This window comes from Aedes aegypti, chromosome 2, assembly GCF_002204515.2.
Source record: "Aedes aegypti strain LVP_AGWG chromosome 2, AaegL5.0 Primary Assembly, whole genome shotgun sequence".
Classification (NCBI taxonomy): Eukaryota; Metazoa; Arthropoda; class Insecta; order Diptera; family Culicidae; genus Aedes; species Aedes aegypti.
In genome coordinates this window covers 36,433,638-36,455,153 of record NC_035108.1, presented here as the reverse complement: position 1 = coordinate 36,455,153, position 21,516 = coordinate 36,433,638, and the positions used below count along the sequence as shown (strand labels likewise).

General features: G+C 37.1%; 1 protein-coding gene across 3 annotated transcripts; it reads left to right on the top strand.

The window, feature by feature from the left end:
- Positions 1 to 107: 107 nt before the first annotated feature.
- LOC5569896 (transcription factor hamlet) lies at positions 108 to 19,784 on the top strand. Of its 3 annotated transcripts, none has more exons than XM_021840551.1 (7): positions 108 to 562; positions 10,548 to 10,611; positions 10,976 to 11,096; positions 11,260 to 11,459; positions 11,541 to 11,617; positions 18,166 to 18,334; positions 18,398 to 19,784. In XM_021840551.1, exons 1-7 carry the CDS (start codon positions 261 to 263, stop codon positions 19,622 to 19,624), a joined length of 2,160 nt encoding a protein of 719 aa, XP_021696243.1. In that variant the 5' UTR covers positions 108 to 260; the 3' UTR covers positions 19,625 to 19,784. The 3 variants fall into 3 exon arrangements, with proteins under 3 accessions (XP_021696243.1, XP_021696242.1, XP_021696244.1); XM_021840550.1 differs by having other exon boundaries at positions 109 to 562; positions 18,395 to 19,784; XM_021840552.1 differs by having other exon boundaries at positions 110 to 562; positions 10,991 to 11,096; positions 18,395 to 19,784.
- The last annotated feature ends 1,732 nt before the right edge of the window (positions 19,785 to 21,516 follow it).

Here is a 21,516-nt window from a genome sequence, read left to right as displayed (position 1 = left end):
TTCCCGTTATTCCAAACATCCCACCCACTCATCAGCTGTCAGAGTCCCGAGGCGAAACCGAGAGCGAACCGAAACCGAAAGCGGAGAAGAAAGAATCAGTCACTCCTAGTGTCATTCGGTTCGGTCATCGCGAAAGGTGAAAATATGGCGATATTTTTGTGCGAGTTGTGAAAATTTTCCACCCAAATAGGAGTGATACATTTTGTGCGATTGTGTCCAGTCTTATCCAGGGTTTGTCCTGGAATACCCAGAAAAGAAGCATGAGCTATCAGATCACACTACAGGACTGTATCAACGATAATACGTTCGATATCGATGCCTTCGAGAGGGCAATTCAGCAACAAGTGCCGCAGTTTTTTCAGAGCCTGGCCGAGGAAAATCCTCAGTTCGGCTCGCTGGATTTGATTCCCTCCGGAGGGGGAGGAAGGGCTAATAGTGCTCAGTCACATTCGAAGGACGATCAGGAACATCAGAGTAGCGAAACTGGAAGCGGAAGCAGCAGCAGTAGTGAAAATAGCATTCTGGTTGAATTTGAGAAAATTGATGAACAGGAGGACGGAGGGTACTTATGCAGAGATTTTCTTCTTTTCCTGTTTTTTTTTTGCGCTCTCCTTTAACTAGTTTTTATTTTATTTTTTCTCTTAATTTCTCCAACCTGCGCGCGCTGCTATCTTTCGCGTTCTATCTCTTTCCTCCTATATGCGTGTATCCCTTGCGCGACTGCCTGTATAGATATAGATGTCCATCTCTCGAATCTACTATTTCGATGTGCTACACTCTTCCTCCGAGATTTGGTCGGTCCATCATAATGTGTTACCTTTTTGCCTAGTGTCGTAAATTAATTAGCCATCCTCCACCCACGGACGAGTCACAACCGCCTTTCTTCTTCGCGGTGACTATCTGCTATTGAGTATCTGATTTTTGATTTCAGGCTATATAGGGGCATGGTGAAGGCTTATCAAACCCTATAATGCTTCGAAGCCTATTTCAAAGGAAGTGGATTTGATCGATCGACTGGAGATAATCGGAATGAGTTTTGAACTATGTTTGGATCATCATAGACTCTTACAGCTTAACAAGAGAGTTCTCTATACATACACTGGCCTAGTACATAACTGGATACTGTTCGAGTAGATATCAATTGAAGCATATTGGTCAGGTCCAGAACGGGATCTGTCGTTTCTGTTACATGGAATGCGAAACCTTGAAGAATGTGCTTTATGCAAGAGTTATTCACAATCAAGTGAAATTTGGACAGCAAATGCCAGACAGGTTGTTGGTTCTATAAAACTCTATTTTGCCTGACTGGGAAAAGCATATCAAAGTGCTTAAGCTGTTCACTTGATTTATGGTGAAGTTTTTGATACGTGAGCTTTTTGGATTAAAACAATGTTTATTTGATTTCAGTTCTTAGAGTGCTTTGGCGTACATAGTTTTGAAACCAAAATGAACTGATTTATAATTTTTGTCGTCATTAGTGTAGCTTCTGATACCAAAATGGACGTATTGATTATTTTTGTAAATTATTTTTATTGAATAGTGTTATTTCTGGCACCGAAATTGAGTCAATTATATTATTCGTGAATTACTTAGGCGTACATAGTGAAACTTATAGCACCAAACTGGACTGATTTATATGATTTTGTCAATTAATTTGATGTCCATAGTGTAACTTCTATTTAGTGAAGTGATCAAAACTGGGTAAAACAAGTTTTTTTTTTTATTCGTGATTAGTAGGAACACGTGTCACAAAAGATCAATTCTATAGACGTAGTGGCTGAATGAAACTAACTAAAAGAAAGTTCAGGTGTAATCAGACTACTTTACTTAGATAGCCTGGTAGCATTCAAAACCCTCTGAGATAAAATTATAAGTATGAATCACCTACACAAGCCATTTTGTCAACCATTTAGAATGTGTCTTAACTCTTTCATTAAATACACTCATCCCAAAATTATGTATCAGCTGAGGATAGCATCTCAAAAAGAAATTGTGGAAAAATTACCGATTTATTTTCAAAGTGTGATACTTGTGACATAATGAATCATGTAGGTGCCTAAGTAGTTCTTTACGCTAAGGTACACAGGGGCAAATTGAAACGGGTGGTTCAAGATGGAATGTAAAGTTTTGAATCTGAAGCTAATACATGATTGCAGATTTTTTTTTGCCAAATGTTCGTTCTATATCTCAACTTAATGTTTCTGTAGTATGTAATTTCTCATCATTACATATAACATTCCACACTTGCCATTTCATCTTACTCTAGTAGTTCCAACTTACTACGGGGTACCTTGAATAATAAAACGAAGGAGTCATCGGATGAATTTGTAGAGGAATTTCTGAACTTTTTTTTTTCAATAATTGCAGTGCAGTTGCTCACCTAGTAAATTCTTGGAGATATCTAGAAGTAAAATTTATATCGATGAATGAATTCCCAAAATATATCATACAAAAATCTTCAAAAATGATATCGCAGTCAGTAGGCATCTAAACCGGAATACTGGATGAAATATTAAAAATTATTCGATGGAGAAAATCAAAGGTTGTCGGTTTGAAAAAAACTGGGCTTAAAATTTTGAGTTCATTACGGTATTGTTGAAAAATATAAAGATAACACACCTTCAGCTATTACCTGAGGAATTCTGAGAAAATATCTCATTCCTAAATACTTTATGCGTTTTTAGAAAGGTTCCTCTAGCTTTGGCAAGGAAAACGAAAGATACTCCTGTAGAGTTTCCTACAGGAGTTTTTGGATGATATTCTTAGATTAACTTGGAATAATGGAAAAAAAAATCCTGAAATAATTGATGCGGATGATCATGATGCAGTTTTTGGATAACTCCCAAATAATTCTTTGGATTAATTTTTGGTATCAGCAATAGACATGTATCAAGCAATCATCAGAAAAATAAAATGAAGACATGAAGTATTGACGCAATTCCTTTTGAAAGTTGTGGTAACATAGTATCTGGAATAAACCATGAAGGGTTTTTAAGGCATTCCTGTAATTATAAGAGAAACTGTCACGCAGTTGTGGATTTTTTTATAAGAATTCCCTGGCAGTTCCTGGAAAAATCCCTTGAATAATCAAAATGGAATTTCTGCGAGAATTCATGCTAGAATCAATGCAGAGAATCCTGAAGTAAATTTTAAAATGTTCAGAGATTCTCAAAAGAGTTTTTCTAGACTTCTTTCGAAGATTCCCTGTGGAATAGGAAATCTCCCAGTGTTTCCAGAGATCTCTTTAGAAATATTTGGGACTGCTCAAGTAAATTCTTCCAAACATTCGTTCTGGCGTTCTTTCAGAAATTCAGAATTCATCAATTTCTCCATAAATTTTACAAGGGATACTTAAAGGAATCCATCCAAAAAGGTTTATTTTCTTCAGTCTCTCCACGAAATTGCTCTTGAGATATTTGCAGGAAATTATCTAGATTTTGGCCTTATCGGCAGTCGTAGCCATTGGATTAAGCACCGTTTGACATAGCAAATAAACATTTCGTGTTCAGTAGACCACATTTACACGATAGAACTGCATTCATTTACTTCAGGCCTGCCCAACCTTTTTGGCTCTTTTTCAACACAATGGTTGTCGCATTCTCAATAATAGTCCGATCTTAGAAATTTGGACCTGAAATAAAAGGTAGGTATTATATCTGATTGATCCATGCATAAAAAATCGACTTTATATCAAACACTCCACTACAGATGCAGTTAGGTCGAAAAATTGGTGCGGCCCGCGGGCCGGACTGATTTTCAACTTTGCATGCATCGCGAACACAGAGTTTAACATAAGTTTAAATTTTGATACATGATACAATCAAATATAATACTAAGCTTACATAGGAGGAACAAATATCTCAGATCGGGCTTTTATTCCAAACACGGCAACCATTTAAGTTAAAAAAGAGCCAAAAAGGTTGGGCAGGCCTGATTTACTTACTTGATACTTGATGGGCTACAATTGAGAACGTTGAGCTACGTTGAGAATCTACGCCGAATGGATAATTCTTCACCACTGGGCTCGGTCCTGAGCCAATCGCTTCCAGTCGCCCTGAACGTTAAGTGCCCTTAAGTCCTCTTCAACTGCAAAAAGCCAACGTGTGCGCGACCTACCACGAAGCCGACGGCCTCGTCCGGGTTCTCTACTGAATACTATTTTTGCTTGTCGTTCTTCCGGCATTCGTCCCACGTGACCAGCCCAACGCAGCTTGCCGTGTTTTATGGGCTTGATAATATTCACTTCTTTATATACTTGGTACAACTCATGATTCATGCGACGCCGCCAGATGCCATTTTCTTGTTTACCGCCGAGTATTGTTCGTAGCACTTTACGCTCAAAAACTCCAAACGCTTTCTGGTCGACCTCTTTTACGTCCAGGATTCATGGCCGTATAGAGCAAACGGAAGGATTAGTATCCTATATAGCGCGAATTTTGTTTTCGTCTGCAGGCTACGGGACTTAAGCTGGTTACGGAGCCCGTAAAAAGCCCTATTCGCAGCTGCAAGACGCCTTTTCACCTCGCGGGTAACATCATTATCGCACGTCGCTAAAGTACCAAGATACACAAATTCTTCCACTACTTCAAATTTTTCACCACCCTGCACCACTTCACTACCAACGTCATGATTGGAACCATGCTGTCTACCAAGGATTTCATTCATTTACTCGTTCGAATTCAACCAGTAACAGAAAACAATCTTTATGATTGCAACTCTGTTTTCCCCTAATTTGGTTTCCCTAATTCGGCAACTCTCATGAGAAATTAATGTGATTAATCAGTTTAGGAACCGAAGTAAAATATCTAGGTTTTTCTTGGGCTGGCTCTTCTAAAGACTTTTCCATCGATTCCTTAAAAAATTTAGATTTTCCAGGGATTCTTGAATACATTCTTCCAAAATTACTCAATAAGTTTGTCCGGAGATTGCTCATAAAATCCTCTTGAGATTTTTCTAGGGGATTTAATAGCATTTCATGTGAGGACTACTGCAGTAGATTATTCAAAAGAATCGTCGAGTACTTTCTCAAGTCATCTTTCAATTGATTCTTCAAACGTTCATTTAGAATTTCCCCGAGGAAATTATTACAGATATTCTTACATTTATCATTCCTACAAAAATTTGGCCTGGGATTCCGTTACAAGTTTTTAAGATTTAATTTACCTGTGAAATTCAGTGGTATATTATCCCGAACTTTTCGGATTTTTTTTTCAGAAATCCATCCTACAAACTTCTCAGATGTCTACAAGTTTCTTCAGTTCAGAAAAGTGAAGTTCTCGTAGGAGTTCAATCCTGGATCTCCATCACGTATTTTTGTGGTAGTTTCATAATAGATTAACCACAAAATTTTAGGATGCCCTGTGGAAACTATTACAGAATATTTTTTCTGGAACTCCCCCAATATTTTCTGAAAGAATTCTTTCTGGAAGAAGTGCATTCGATTTTACAAGAGGATCACTTGAAATCATATTTTCAAACGTTATTTCTGAAAGTCCATCTGGAATTTTTTCAACAAATTGTTAAAGTATTGCCAAAATCTCCTCAAGGATTTAAATTTGGTAATATATTTCATTACGAACTTTACCATTAGACACCTTTGGCAATGATCTTGAAAGATACCGCCAATATTTTCACGTTCATCTCCCACAATACCACAATAATTAATCCAAAACCGGTCCCATGCGCGTACTAAGTACACGCCCCTTGAAAAAAGGCTCGCTTTTCGTACACAGTTAAAGCGAGGTGGCGCAAGCGAGAACCAATTACGCGACCGGTTTCTACATTAATCTATATGCCACACTATAATGAAACTTCGGAGTTCATGCAAAACTTTTTCTAAGAGTGAGACATAAATACCTTCAATAGAAATTCCATCCGTTTTATCGCCAATCATTGTGCATTATAAAAGATGAAGAAAGTTAATTTTGTAGTAAATAATTGATTTTTCCAAATCTTATATTGACTTTTCTCGCTGAAAGTTCTCCCAGAAATCTTTTGTGAATTCCTTCTAATAGGTTTTCGAAAATTGTATTACAAATTCTTTTGAGAAGTTCATAAACAGTCCTTCACAAATATTTCAAAAATACGTCACAAATTGCGTCAGAAATTCTTCTATGGTTTTTTTTCCTGGAAATTCTGTTTCAAATCCCCAGATTATGGAAAAAATATTTACGGAAAGTGTTTTTGAAATGTCTCTTATCTTAGAACATTTAGAGGAAATTTGTTACAGAGCCAATTTTCTGAAATTTAACAAATTTTCTGAAATTAGCATAACGGTAGAAGAATCTGTGGAGAAACATTTAGCAAAAAACTAGAAAAGGGGAAAGGGTTTATTGAGATTAGAACATTTCTTCAGAAATAGTTTTATCAATTATTGATAGAATTCATATTCTGGGATTGAATTCTTGTGAAATTCCAGGTTGGAATTCCTAGAGGGTTTCTGGAAAAATCTGGGGAATCCAGAAGACAAGGAGGGTGTTCTGCTATATTTCAAAGAATAATTTAAAAAAAAGATTCTGATGGAATTTTTAGAGAAAAGATTATAAATAATCACTTATCTTTCGTTGTCCATCTGTTGTTTCTACCTGTTTCAATATTTTGTTGTTTCTCCTTCCTTCGCATGACGCTTCCTTGAGGAACTTTGTACAAATATATTTTCTAAAAGAAGAATTGGTATTGCGATTAAAAAATCACAGAAAAGTACTTGATAGATAAAGATAGATATGCGGAGAACTTCTCTGATAAATCGCTAAAAATATTTTCCCCAATGAATTCTGTTTGAATTAATACGAAGGTCTTGTGGATTTTTTGGAATCTGAACTTTAAGAAGAACCACAAAGGCAAAGTTGCAAAAACTGTTGGCGACTCCCTGAAGAATTTGTGAAGAGAAGCCTTGCGCAATTTTGGCGAGACTCCTATACTTTGTTGTACTAGTTTTTGAAGAATAATTCTAGAAATTGCTTATTGAATTAGTAATGAACACATGCATGATGTTTCAAACTAATAATTGGAATTAATATGCAATAACTACGTAGACAACCTATCTGAAGAAATGTTTGAAATAATTTCTGGCGAATTTCATCAAGAGATATTTTTAAGCAATTTCAGATAAGAAAGCCTAAAGAAACTTGAGGAAAAAAAATGTGTTGAATAATAATTACTAAAGCCGGGAATGATTTTCCGTGGGAATTCCAAGAGGAACTCAATGAAAACTGGTATAGGAGTTCTTGAATAAAGCACTGAGAGAGTGTGGAAATAGTTGATGAAGAAATTCCCGAGGGAACTCGGGAGAGGAATCTCTTCATAGCACATGGTTGAATACCTGACTCATAAGGGATATTCCTGGTGAGTTCTTAGGAAGAATTCTTAAACGATATTTTTGTTGGATTAGACGAAGAATGAATATTTTTCGTAGTGAAAATTTATATTTACATATATAACTGATATACAGCGATATGAGACAAACACCCCTATTCTTGTTTACGTACGAATGCGCTTTCGATCGAAAACCATTTCGCATTCTCGTTTACGCCAGCAAAATCAAATGCGCAATGGATTCGAACGAATAGGATTCGATCGAAAGTTGGATTCGCCGTAAACAAGAATAAGGCTGAAAATCACAAAGAAATAAAAGCAAATTTATGCAAACAACGGAATTTGTGAAAATCTTGATTATTGCGACCGACTACTTCTGTATAACAAAAAATCCTATGCAAATGCAGACGAGTCACATTAATCGGCTCGACTTCTGAAAGAGGTCCTTTAATAAAAATGAACTGAAATAAAGCAAAAGTTACTCGAAGATAGCTAGGTTCACAACGTGAACTAGAATAACACCTTGAGACACCTGACTGTATTCAACATTGTACAGAAGACCATAAACTGCTCCGTAACCACTTAGCGGAGCTGCCCACTAACCAAAACAAAGAGCCAAAACAAGCATGTTACGCTTCTATAATAATTTTACAACGCGCTATCAACTTTGTCGTCGGCTCGTTGGAAGAAGACACCTGACGTGCGGTTGCAATCTACATGCCCAGATCAACAACCGTAATACCTACAGGCGATTCAGAAAAATGGGGAGATTCTCTTTTCGGTCTTTATTTTTGCCCATCAGCGGCTTTTGTTGCCGGATTTTTTTTTATTAATAGAATATTTCGGTTGAACTGAAGAAGTTGGTAGCCAGAGACACACATCTGTGGTGGTTGGTGGTCGCAGTTAGTGGTAGCAATGTAAAGTGAGGTAGAGCTTCTCTTCATTCGTGTATCATTTCCATCGTATCGCTTTTTTTTGGCTTCACACAGCTATCTGCTTTAATTGTTGACCTATAAAGGGGAAAGTGGAGTAAAGCGCACTTCTGTGGCGGAATGTGGAAGAAGTTGAAAGAAGAAATTTTATTTCTGGCCTGTTTCTAAGTTTTGCATTGTATGTGCTCAATTTCCTTGAGAATTTACTACAAATATTATTGTTATTTTTTCATGATTTTCTCCAAGAAAATATTATTGTTATTTTTTTCATGATTTTCTCCAAGAATTTCATCAAAAATGAATTCATGTGTTTTCATTCATTCAAATGTTTCCTTTAAATATGTTTTCTACAGATATTATCAGGAGTAAGAATTTCGTTCAAGACAACTTCAAAAAGTCAAATAGGATTTTTTTTCTAGAGATAACTCCAGGGACTCCACCAGGAATTCCTCCAAAAATTTTGTCATATATTTCTACCAAAATCCATGAGTTTTCTAGGAATTCATCCAATGATTGTTCCAACGATTTCTCTAGAATTTTTGTCCCGATTTTTGTTGAAGATATCTTAAAAACATCAATCAGCAATTTCTTCGGGGATGCCTTTAGGAATTTCTTAAAATTTCCTCCAAAACTGTCGTTTAGATTTTCGAAGATTGAAAACTTGTTTTTTTTTTGTCGTACGAAAATTTATGTTTGTACTGATTGCACTCGCCATATACTGCCCATGAACGCATGTCAGTCCCGCGTTTGCTGGATTTCCTATTCACATGGGACAATTATGTGTTTAAAGGCAGTATACTTAACAATCGATGAATATGATTTAGAAAATCGTTTCTCAGCTTTTGTAATGGTGATCTCAGAATGCAAAACAAGCGGTGTGCTGATGGTGAAAAATAGGTTTAGCTTCAAATGAAAGATATATCCTTCCCCTATACGATGCCACTAAGTTTGCTGTGTTCCAAGGGAGACATAAAAAGACATAATATGATCACGCGGAGAAATACCTGAGGTTCATCCAAAAATACGCTTTTTCGCAAACTGGCGTACGAGGGGTCCAACAATTTGAGAAAACCGAAAGCATCTATAACCGAGAATTGCTCATCTATAGAAATTGGTGTAAGAATTAGTGGAAAAATATCTGAAGGATGTCCTGGAATAATCGCTGGGAAAATTTTAGAGAAATCCCTGTGGATATTACTGGAGGAAATAGCGTTTGAGTGCTCAAAGATTTCTTGGAGCATATTCTGGAGAAATTCTTCTAAGAATCCTTTGAAAAATCGTTGGAGGAATTTCTGAATCGATCACTAGAAGAGTCCTTGAAAGTATTCCAGAAAAAATCTCTGGAGAAATCACTCGAAGAATTTCGGAGGCATTTCCTCGAGGAATCTGAGAAGAAATTTGTTCGAATCTGAGGAATAGTCGCGTAAGAGTCTAATTTAGTTTCTCTGGAGACTCTAAAGATCATTTTGGTCAAAAAAGAGACAATAGGTTAAAAAGATTATTTTTAAAGATACATTAGCATTACCAACAGAAACATTTTAAAGACTTGCATTGAAAAGTGAAGAGATCTGCACTATTACCACTTTTACATTTGTATAAAGGCCATGTAGTATAGGTTAGTCATTAGGTCTCATATTTTGAATAATTGCAAATTGATTCACTTCTATAAAATGTGCAAATTATGCATTCTTCTATCAACAAATAATATATATTTTTACAGAATTGAAGTTTTGTACTCCATTCCGTTAACTTGATTGAGCATTTTGCCCGATTTTCCCCTACCAGCCATATAATAATGAGCTGCTATAAAGTCACCACATCACGGAAAAATATTGGTGGAGAAAAGCGTATAAATATACATCGGGTTGTATTTTGGGAATGATAAACCCACGTATAAATGCTGCCGTCGTGTCGAGCAGCAGACTCTAGGGTGGAGGAATGGCAAAGCATAAATTTTTCACCGAGTGGACCATTATGAGTGTTGTAGCTATCAAACCTTTCCAATAACATCGTTTTCTGGCTTGAGGATATTAACACACCCTTGACCTCTCTTTTTGTAATACCTAGTAGTTCTAACAAATTCCCCTTTAACGCCCAATTCCTGCAGTGAGTGATGATAGCCGTTGCAAACCTCTGAATATCCGGCCTTCAAAACGTAATAATTCTTCAAATTCGCCTATAAGCTCCTAAATCGCACAAGCTCTTTTTACGTTTTGCTCCTTTTGTTTCATACAAAATTGATTCAAAAAAACAACTCCGTTTTCCGATTTTTATTTTTTTCTTATTCCATTCAAAATGTAGTAATTATGAAAACAATACTCTAAACGAAGAAGGAGAGTCATCGCATGCTACTATCACAATCGAGGTACACACAATTGCAAAATACTAGATTGTATTAGTTAGTGGAAGTGACCAACAAGAGATAAACACTAATACAAGACTACACCCTCTCTCTCTCTGTTATCACACTCATCCATACGAGATCAGGAAAACTCTAACACGATTTAGCTATACAGATTAGGATCCAATAGGAGAATTCTAGTTTTGAAACTATTCTTTGGAAACAGATTCGCCACACCCCAACATCCACATCATTCTGTAAACTCCCCTTTTGAAAAGTAGTTTCTCGCATACTTTTCAAGTAGTATGTGCAGATATGTAGTTTAAGAACAAAAAAGGTAGACTTTTGCACAGGATTGACTGACTTTTGCATCCATTTCAATTAAAAGGACTTCTCATTCCAGGGACCTGATAATCAAGTGCTGGCCCGATACCGGTGCAACTATGGGAGCTGTAATCGCAGCTACAGCACGGTTGGCAATCTGCGAACTCACATGAAAACGCATCGAGGTTAGTTTCCCTATTTTTCACATATTAAGTCAAAATGATACACATTGGTATTATTACTTTACATGTCTAATAACGTTAACGCACTCTAGGGATCGGGGTATATCTAAAAAAATGCTTCTCCTGGATAGGTTCCTAAATTAATCGTTACTTTTTAAACCACCAGGGGAATACAAATTCAAATGTACCGAAGATGGCTGCACCAAAGCGTTTCTGACTTCGTACAGTCAAAAGATTCACATACGGGTGCACACGAAGATCAAGCCGTATGTCTGTGCTGAATCGAGCTGTCGGAAGGCTTTCAACACCCGGTATCGGCTGAGGGCCCACGAGCGGTTGCACAATGGCGAAACGTTCAACTGTGAGGTATGCATGTAATGTGTTGGAATTTTCCTACCTTAGTTCCAGAGATAGATCTTCATAATCAATCAACCATTCTTGTTACAGATCTGTTCGAAATTCTTTACCACATTGAGCGATCTCAAGAAGCATTCACGGGTGCATACTCAGGAGCGTCCTTACAAGTAAGTACGTGCAAGTAATATTCATTTTATGGTTTTACGTTTAGTATTGGTGGTACACACAAACTCCACAATGGTTCTAGGTTAGTTGTATCCTATTGAAGCGATGTCGATCAGCTGGACGGAATAAGTCCGATGGGTCACACAGTCAAGTCAGGCTAAAAATGTCCATTTGTACATTTTGTATCCTCAAAACACCCATATAATCGAAGTATTTCAATTATGTTTAAAAGTTATGAAAAAAATGGTTTGAAACAATTCCTATAAATTTTTAATTCCTTTGAATACAAAACCTCTGAACTACTCAAAGCAACAGCGTCTATTTCAAGCTTTTACCCGTTCATAATATGAGATAGGGGGAGATCCCCCAGTACCGGACAGCACCCAATACCGAACAAAGTCGAAAAATTGAGAAATCGTGGTCCAATCAAGATGGTGTATTAGAAGAAAAGAAAGCAATAATGGAGGCTATTTTTTGCGTAGAATAACATATCCTTGAAATATGTATGCCTTTTTTAAAAAGTAAAAAAGTTTGAAAATCTTAAAAAAATTGAGGTATCGCCTTAATTTTGAGCCTATTTAGTAATTATTTTGAATATGAAAAAATACTATGGATCACGCAAGCATGATCGAACATAATTCTAATTTGATTGTATGAATGTATTTTGTACCATAATTGAACAAAATATGGACAAATTATAATTTTTGTTAAGCACCTTCTGTCCCCCAGTTTCGGACAGCTTGATTTTCTATATGATATTTTTGTAATTATTGCACCAGTGTTTCTAAATACATTCATTTTTCATGGTTTTCGTCGATCATGGCATCAAACATGCAATAAAATTAAGAAGAATGAACACTCAGAACAACATCGTAAAATGTGCAATTTTTCATCATATATGAAAGAAGTTTTTGATGGACATCTTGCAAATTAAGAAAAACTCAAATTGTTCTTGTAAATGTTGCAAATACATTGAATTGGCAATATATAATATTCCTATAGGAAAAACATTCAGTGATGCTCAAATTTACAGAATTCGAGGCATTTCCAGATCGTGCCCGGTATTGGGTGCCACCTTTCAAGATCGATCATTTTGGTGCTAAAATACATAATCAAAATCCAATGTCAAAATTCATATTTATATTTTCGAATTCATTTTTGTACACTATAAAAATGATAATATTTATCATAAATGGGTAACACGAGCACATAAAAGGGGTCGTCCATAAATGACGTAGCTTTTTAGGGGGGAGGGGGGTCTTCACGAATTTGTGACGAAGTGTGACGAGGGGGAGGGAGGGGTCCTAGCTAGTGGACGTAGCATTTTGAATCAAGTCCGTAAAAAGAAAGGCGCTGAGAAAAATTGCATACAATTATTTTTAATGACACTTCTTTTATTTACTTATAAACTTGGGTTATAAAATTATGATTAAGTTTCAAAAAAATCATATGACAAGATTGAAAAAATATCTATGAAACATCAGATTTTCTTGATAAATGCAATGTTTTGAAGCTTTAAATAATTATGTGAATATTATAGTATATTTGTGTCCAAATTAATAAATTTATAAATAAACGAAATAAGTTTAATGAATTGATTAAAAATCAATGCTCTAACTACTTGGAGACAATTTTTTTTTGCCATTTCTTTTATTTTTTTTTATGCCATTTATTTTACATGACATAAAGTCAGTCGTTTTAGTTTTATCTATATTTTCTGTTGAGGCTTTATTTCTTCAAGAAAATTCTTGGCAAATATTACATTTAAAGCAAGATATTCATTCCGTGAATTATGCCTTCAATGTTGCAGGAGATCTCCACCCAATCAACTCATCATTTGTTTTGATATATCAATTATGTGTATCAATGCTCTTGATGGAATAGCCTGAATATTAATGAGGATAATAGATTCGAGTGTTAATAAAATTGCCCTATCATTAAATTTTGTTAATAACTCGGTAATTTGTAAGATTAATTCAGTATGGAAACGATAAGGAAAATCAACTGAAATATTAATAGAGATTATTGTATTTGTATAATAATCGCTAAAATTTTCTAAACATTCCAAATATTTCAAATTTAATCTTTTATGAATCTGGCCACTGTTTGCTAAAATGATATGAAATTGAATAATATTAACGATGATTCATTTCAAATTAATATATTTTCTTGATCATCTTCATTGAAATCTATTTCTTAACAACGAATTTTATTTAAAATTAAAAAAAAAACAATCCTTTAATATAACGAAATTTTTGTTCAATATATTATAAAAAATATTGGACCCCAACTCGACAGTAACGAGCTTCATCAATCCAATCAATTTTTTTCACATTTTTTTTATAGTAAACTTGTTTTTTATGGTGAGAACAGCAATAGTAATATAATTTAGTCTATAAGAAACTGGAAACTAAAACCAAGGAGAATGTTTATTTAAAACTTTTCCAAATTACTATAAAGCGCTACTGTATATCAAACTGTTAGAAAAGATTATCCTTTCATTTCAGTCAGTAATCAATACCAAACTTTGTATTGAACTTCTCAATTCCAATTTTTTGTTTCAACCCAGTCACTAAGGAAAACAAATAAAAAAAATATAGGTGGGGAGGTGCTCGATATGCTACGTATTTTCCAGGGGGGAGTACCAGCATTTGTGACGCAATGCTACGAGGGGGGAGGGGGGTGTAAAAAATCAGTGAAAAAATGCTACGTCATTTATGGACGGCCCCAAAGCAATATTTTTCGAATTATGAATTTAGTGGCTTAAGTGTCCGGTACTGGGAGATCTCCCCCTATTTGCAATGATATTTGGCATTAAATAACTCCATATGGTACTGACGATGTCTATCGTCTAAATATGTTAGTATTGCTAATACTTCAAAATCCTGGATATCCAATTCGATGATACAAATACGGCCCCCAGAATATAAAAACATTTCATCACTTTTCTCAGAAATGAAAAGTAAATGAGTCTTTTTTGTTTTTTTAAATACATTACATATCTATTATGGTACCGTATATTCCTGAACGCTGAACTCTTGGATATGTTTTGTTAACACAGGCCTCAACCTCAGGAAGTCAAGTGCGTAATTTTTTTTCAAGAATCCATCATTCAATCATCAACCAATAAAAACCAAATTTTACGTTCAAATTGCAATAAATCCGCATGAAATTCTATCATTACATTTGGTACAGCAAGTGCAATGCGATAATAGATTTTATAGATCTTTTTTTGGAGTTGGAGCTGCCTGACAGCTTAACTTGTCAAGGCTGAACCCTCGGTCTGGCTTTTGCCAAGTTTCCCCTCTACCAGGACCAGACGGACTATGATGCCCACATGAACACTGTTTTTTTATCAATATTGTGACGTGGTAGTTTTTGAAAAATTCCCATATTCCCTGGCATCAAAGGAAGAGTTTTAAAATCGCCCAATCCCTTGCTGTATAAAAGTTGTGCGTTATGTTTTCGTCCTACTATTTTATCAGTTATGTTAGTTTAGCGTTTGTTAAGTACAGTCACCCCACGCAGTTGAATCACCCACAATTTATGAATCAGCTGACTTCAAAAGACACAATTATTATCAAACTTGTCGCAAAACATCACAGAATTATTTTTACTGATAAGAAACTATGTGTAAAAATAATTCTGTGATGTTTTGTGACAAGTTTGATAATAATTGTGTCTTTTAAAGTCAGCTGATTCATAAATTGTGGGTGATTCAACTGCGTGGGGTCACTGTATATTGCGTGTTGTTAATTTGTTTAAACCATTTGAAACCGGTGAAATTTCAACTGATCCTGTCAATTTGTTTGCTTCGCGAATGATATCCGACGTTGTCGGATTGATTTATGAAAAGATCTCGGTGTCAACGCATGAAGGGGAAGGAGGGTTAAGATTCCGTTATTTATTGTTACAATAGGGGGAGGGTTCTAGTAACAGTCACGAAAAAAAAAATCATGATTGAAAAAATCAAACTTCCATACCAGAGAAATTGCGTCTACCGGACGACGAAAGGAGATATTGTTATTTAGAACAAGGAAAATCGTTTTCACAATGGAATCTTCTTTTTCCAACAAATTTGAAAAATATGGTGAGTAGTCTTGAATGATTATTTATTTATTTAGTTGGTGTTACATCAATTAATTTGATAAAACCTCGTTAACGATGTTACGCCAATTTACTCGGTCCATGGCTGTGTCTCTCCAACTTCGATTTTGGCCCACGTTCTCCAGATCTTGTTGCACCTGATCAAGCCACCTCGCTCGCTGTGCTCCCCGCCTTCTTGTGCCAATCGGATTCGACGCGAACACCATCTTTGCAGGATTGTTATCCGGTAGTCTTGCAACATGCCCTGCCCAGCGCACCCTTTCGGCTTTCGCAACCTTCTGGATACTGGGTTCGCCGTAGAGCCTAGCGAGCTCGTGGTTCATTCTCTGCCGCCACACACCGTTCTCCTGCACTCCGCCAAAGATCGTCCTAAGCACTCTTCGTTCGAACACTCCAAGTGCTTGCAGGTCCTCTTCCAGCATGGTCCATGCTTCATGTCCATAGAGGACCACCGGTCTTATAAGCGTTTGTACATGGTACATTTGGTGCGAGGGTGAATCTTTCTCGATCGCAGCTTCTTCTGGAGCCCATAGAAGGCGCGACTTCCACTAATGATGCGTCTCCGTATTTCACGACTAACGTTGTTATCAGCCGTTAACAAGGATCCGAGGCAGACGAAATCATCAACCACCTCAAAAGTATCCCCGTCTATCGTAACACTGCTTCCCAGGCGGGCTCTGTCGCGCTCGGTTCCGCCTATCAGCATATTGTTTTTGACGCATTCACCACCAGGCCGACTTTTGTCGCTTCACATTTCAGGCGGGTGTACAGGTCTGCCACCGTTCCAAATGTTCTGCCGACAATATCCATATCGTCCGCGAAGTAAACAAATTGGCTGGATCTTGTGAAAATCGTACCTCGGTTATTGAACCCGGCTCTCCGCATGACACCTTCTAGCGCGATGTTGAACAGCAGGCACGAAAGTCCATTACCCTGTCGAAGTCCCCGGCGGGATTCGAACGAACTGGAATGTTCGCCCGAAATCTTCACGCTATTCTGCACACCGTCCATCGTTGCTCTTATTAGTCTTGTGAGCTTCCCGGGAAAGCTGTACTCGTCCATGATTTTCCATAGCTCTTCGCGGTCGATGCTATCATAAGCCGCTTTGAAATCGATGAACAAGTGATGCGTTGGGACTTGGTATTCACGGCATTTCTGGAGGATTTGCCGTACAGTGAAGATTTGGTCCGTTGTCGAGCGGCCGTTGTTGAAACCAGCTTGATAACTTCCCACAAACTCATTTGTTATTGGTAGTCTTGAATGAGCGTTACGTAATTAGAGGGGAGTGGGTTCAGTGAAACGTTACTTATTGTTACATACGGATAGAGGGGTCAAAAATATCGATTTCTAGCGTAATTTGTATACCATGCCTATCAAAATTTGATATTTGCAGATCAGATCTGACGAATAGCTTATTGCTATTGGCTTGATCGTACAGCTAAATATGATATTCTAATGTTATAGCAGCAGTAAATTTTGCACATAATTTTCGGATCTTTTATCTTTTATATCTATCAAACCAACATCAATTTAGATATCCATATCAAAATTTGCTATTACATAGTTTTTTTTCGCCTGCTTGGGTTTTGACCAATGTGCTTTATTTTATTTTGATTTAAAATTGCACTAATACAAGTACGCATCTTCTATCTCCTCACCTATTTTATATCCCATTTAATTTTAAAAACAGTTAATATAAGTGTCAATTTAATTTAAAAAAAAAACTAACAAACTTATTCCCAAAAAAATGTGTGTAGAAAAAATATTTTCAAATGGAAAACTGCTAATGTTTCGAAAAATCTCACTTTTCGCCAGGCACTCAGAAAAACTTGAAATTTTGCAATTACAAAATTGAACATATTTATAGTTCTGTGGAAATAATCCAGATTGATTGATTGCTTGAAATGGAACAAAAGCCAAAACATGCCAAGTTGAGCATTTTGTATAAAAATCGATATGCGCTGCTATTCTTTAGGACTGCACTGTACTATTCGTAGTTGCTACGGACTAGAACCATCTCTGGGACTTGACCTTAGCTAATCAATGTTCAAAAAAACGAGAGCTCACAATTCGAAAGTAAATAATTGCGCCGGCCACGTCCTCACGGTAATCGGAAAAAGAAAGAAATGTTAGTTGTTTACCTAATTGTTACTAAGGACCGAAAATACCTCTGCATCTCCACAGTTACCATGAAAACAATATAGGGTTCAAAGTTGCCGTTACCGGATTCACAATATTACTTGATAATTTCACTTCACTCCGAACAAGTGAGATTACGAGATTCTGACACTCGCCCCCGCAGAAGCAAACCAGAATTCATCATTACTCTGAAATTATTATGAGAATTTCAAAAATTACTCCAGTAGTGTCTCGAGCAACTTCTGCAAATTGTTTTAACCTAACTACTAGGCTCAATTTTCATTTACTCCTTTTTTTATTACAGATGCAAGGAAGATAAATGCGGCAAAGCATTCACGGCTTCGCACCATTTGAAGACTCACATCCGTACCCATTCGGGCGAACGACCGTTCTCCTGTTCGGTATCTGAATGCCACAAAGCGTTCAGCACTCCCCACAGTCTAAAATCGCACACCAAAACTCATGAGAAACCTGTGAGTTGGCTTAATAATCGACATTGTGTTAAATTTCTTCAACGATTATTCTTTTTTTAGAAGAAGAAACTATCCAAATCAGCTAGAAAGCAAAAGAAGTTAGCTCAGGCTATCATCAAACCAGACCAAAGCATAATTAAAGAAGAGATATTACCCCCCTTGGAGGATCCAGTTGTTGATAGCAATGATCCTATCCCACTGGAAGAACCATTGGGTGCACCTGACCTAGAAACAGCGCCACATCCCCAAGACGAGACCGCCTTCAATTTGGTTGATTTTCATGAATCCAAAGCTTTGGAGATGGCTCTCGCGTCGGAAGAAGAGTTCAACGCACCCTGGGTGGACATTTCCGTACTGGAAACGAAACCCCTCGCATTGGATCCGGTAACATCGTCCTGCGTGGCTCTTCCTACCAGCGTTCCTTCCTACGTGGATTTGCCGTTCAATGTCAATGTCGCGGACTTTGCCGATCCGGAACCAAACACCGGTGCCGACTTGTTCATGGATGCCTATTACGATCCAAACTTGATGGAGGAAAACGCCCGCAAGGAAATCGACGAGGCCATACAGATAAGCGAGCTAAATGTAGCGCAGCAGGAACAACTGGGAGGCGTCCAGGACACGACGGATAACATTTTGAACGAGTTGTTCATGGAAGGCTTTCTCCCTTCGGGTACGGATCAGCAGCCACAGGATGCTAACAATAACAACTGTTCAGGACCTGCGAAAACCTTGAAGGATATTACGGCCGAAGCGGATATATGCCGCTGCGTAAACTGTCAGTGCGATCCTATGCAAGGTTGCCTCGGAGGTTGTGGTCCGGAGCGTCCTTGTAGACCTCACTCCAATTCTAATTCTCAACAGCAACAGCAACAACAGCCTCAGCAGCAGTTAGTCTCTCTTCCTCGACCGATGCAGACCTTCAATCTCTATCAGAATCAGTCCCAACCCCAACCAATAGCAGTCCCGTCGTCGTCTTCTTCCTCGGTTCCAGCACAGCTCACCGGAGGAAGAACTGATGGCTGCTGCACTCCTCGAAAGGAACCTCCCGTTAGAGCCTCGTGTTGCTCGAAAAAATCCCCAAACCCTGCGGCGGAACCCATCGGGGACCTCCTGACCAATTTGCTCGGCCAGCAAGGCTGCAGTTGTAGCGGCGCGGCCGAGGGAGTCTCCAAGGGGTGCTGCGTGGTCATCTGTTTGAAAACGTTGGAAACTCTCAAGAACGTCCTCTCGAGCCAGTCCAACCTGATACGGTGCCATAGTGCCGCCGCCAGTGCCATTGCTAATTGATAGATACCCAAGTGCCCCCAAAGTGCCAAATCATAGTTTAAACGTAACTTATTGTATTTGCTGTAAAAGTGCCTTCATCAGGTCTTTCGCGATCAAGGATTTTGCTTATTTTTTAGGATTAAAAGAATGCACGCAAGCATTCGTTTCGATTAGACCAAATTAGGTTCGAAGTTTTTTTTTTCTCATTCGTCAGATGTTTTTATCGATAGCCATGTTACCTACAATAATGCGTGCTCTAAGCTTGTGTTTCTCTGCTTTTGCATTTAGGGGTACCGGGGGCAGTATGGACACCCGGGGCAGAATGGACACCCCCTGTATCTTTGCATATGCGAATAATTTTATACTTTAGATGCAAACAATATTTCAGTTGCCTGTCAAAAAGTAAGTTGTCCACTAAAATTTCAGAAAAATTGTTTTAAACATTGATTTTAAACCAAAAAATGGAGCATGATTTTATTGGGTTTTAAAATTATAACATTCACACCTCACCAAATAAGGTTTCAGAGGCAAATGACTGCAAGCTGACCGAAAATGTAGCTCTTGACAGAATCTTCAATTATTTATGTGAAATTCAAAAATATAGTAGATTTTTTTCTGCTACTTTGAGACACTGAAAAACTTATATGAAAATTTCCTATACTGTTGGGGCAATATGGACACCGAGTGACAAAGTAGAGCTGACACTTTAAAGAAAAAGAAATGTAACTTCATACACAAAACTATTCACAAATATTTAGCGTGCAATGCAATGATTATGATACGGAACCACAAATCGGTTGAAAATCGTCAGTTCTGTATTAAAACTAATCTGGAGGCAATATTGAAAGCATCACTACGAAAAATGTCGTAAATTGGTTTTAATCATGTTTTCAGTGGCACAGTGATTTATCACTATGGTTTCCTGAATGTGTCTTTCATTTTTCGAGGTTTGGGAATGATCGTGGGACAATTTTCCTATAAACGTTAAGGTGTTCATACTGCCCCATGGGGGTGTCCACTTTGCCCCGCTAGCTTGATGGTGACTACCAAATATAAGCTTTTTTTAAACCCATTTTTGCAAACAAAATATTTTTTACAAAATTTTGCAACAATGTTTGACAAATGCTTGAGAACTCTAAAAAGCATACTGCACATAAAAAACTATATAATATTCGTGTCTTTACATTCAAAATAGGAAAATTCCTTAGGGTGTCCATACTGCCCCGTGTTCCCCTAAGTGGTCCACAATTTTTGATAGGTTCAGAACCATTTGGACGAGTTGAAATACCAAAAATGAAGCAATATTGCGGGTTTACGCTTAACTTCTATCTTATATGGTAGCTTTCGCTCCCGATGTGTGATGCTTTTTTTCTTCTTAGCAAACAGTATAAAAGTGAACAGAGTATCATTCGTTTTTTTCTTTACTTTTACTATACTAGAAGATTTCAGGGCAAATAAATTGTTTGTGTATTGTTATTAGCGTTTATACCAGTATATTCGAAAATCCTCCATAACAATCCATTTTATTGAGTTATAGAATAATAGAAAACGTTTTAACCATTTACCCTTCCAAGACGATGAGATGTGAAGGATAAAAGTTGCTAAAATATACACTGCCCATACTATTATGGGTCACCTAGTCACGATTATTAGTCACTCTATTTTACATTTAATTCAAAAGCAAATGACCCATGAAAGTATAACCACTGTAATTCTTGTCGCCTACTAACATTTGTAGATTTAAAACTTAATTTTGACTGTACTTTGAGGATTTATTCGAAACATTCTTGAAGATCAATTTCGACATCAAATTCAATTCGTTTTTTTTTTGGTTTTCGGAATTAGGTTCCGAATTAGTTTCCGAAAGTTTTACAAATTGAAATGAATATTTACGGTTTCCTGTACTATAAATT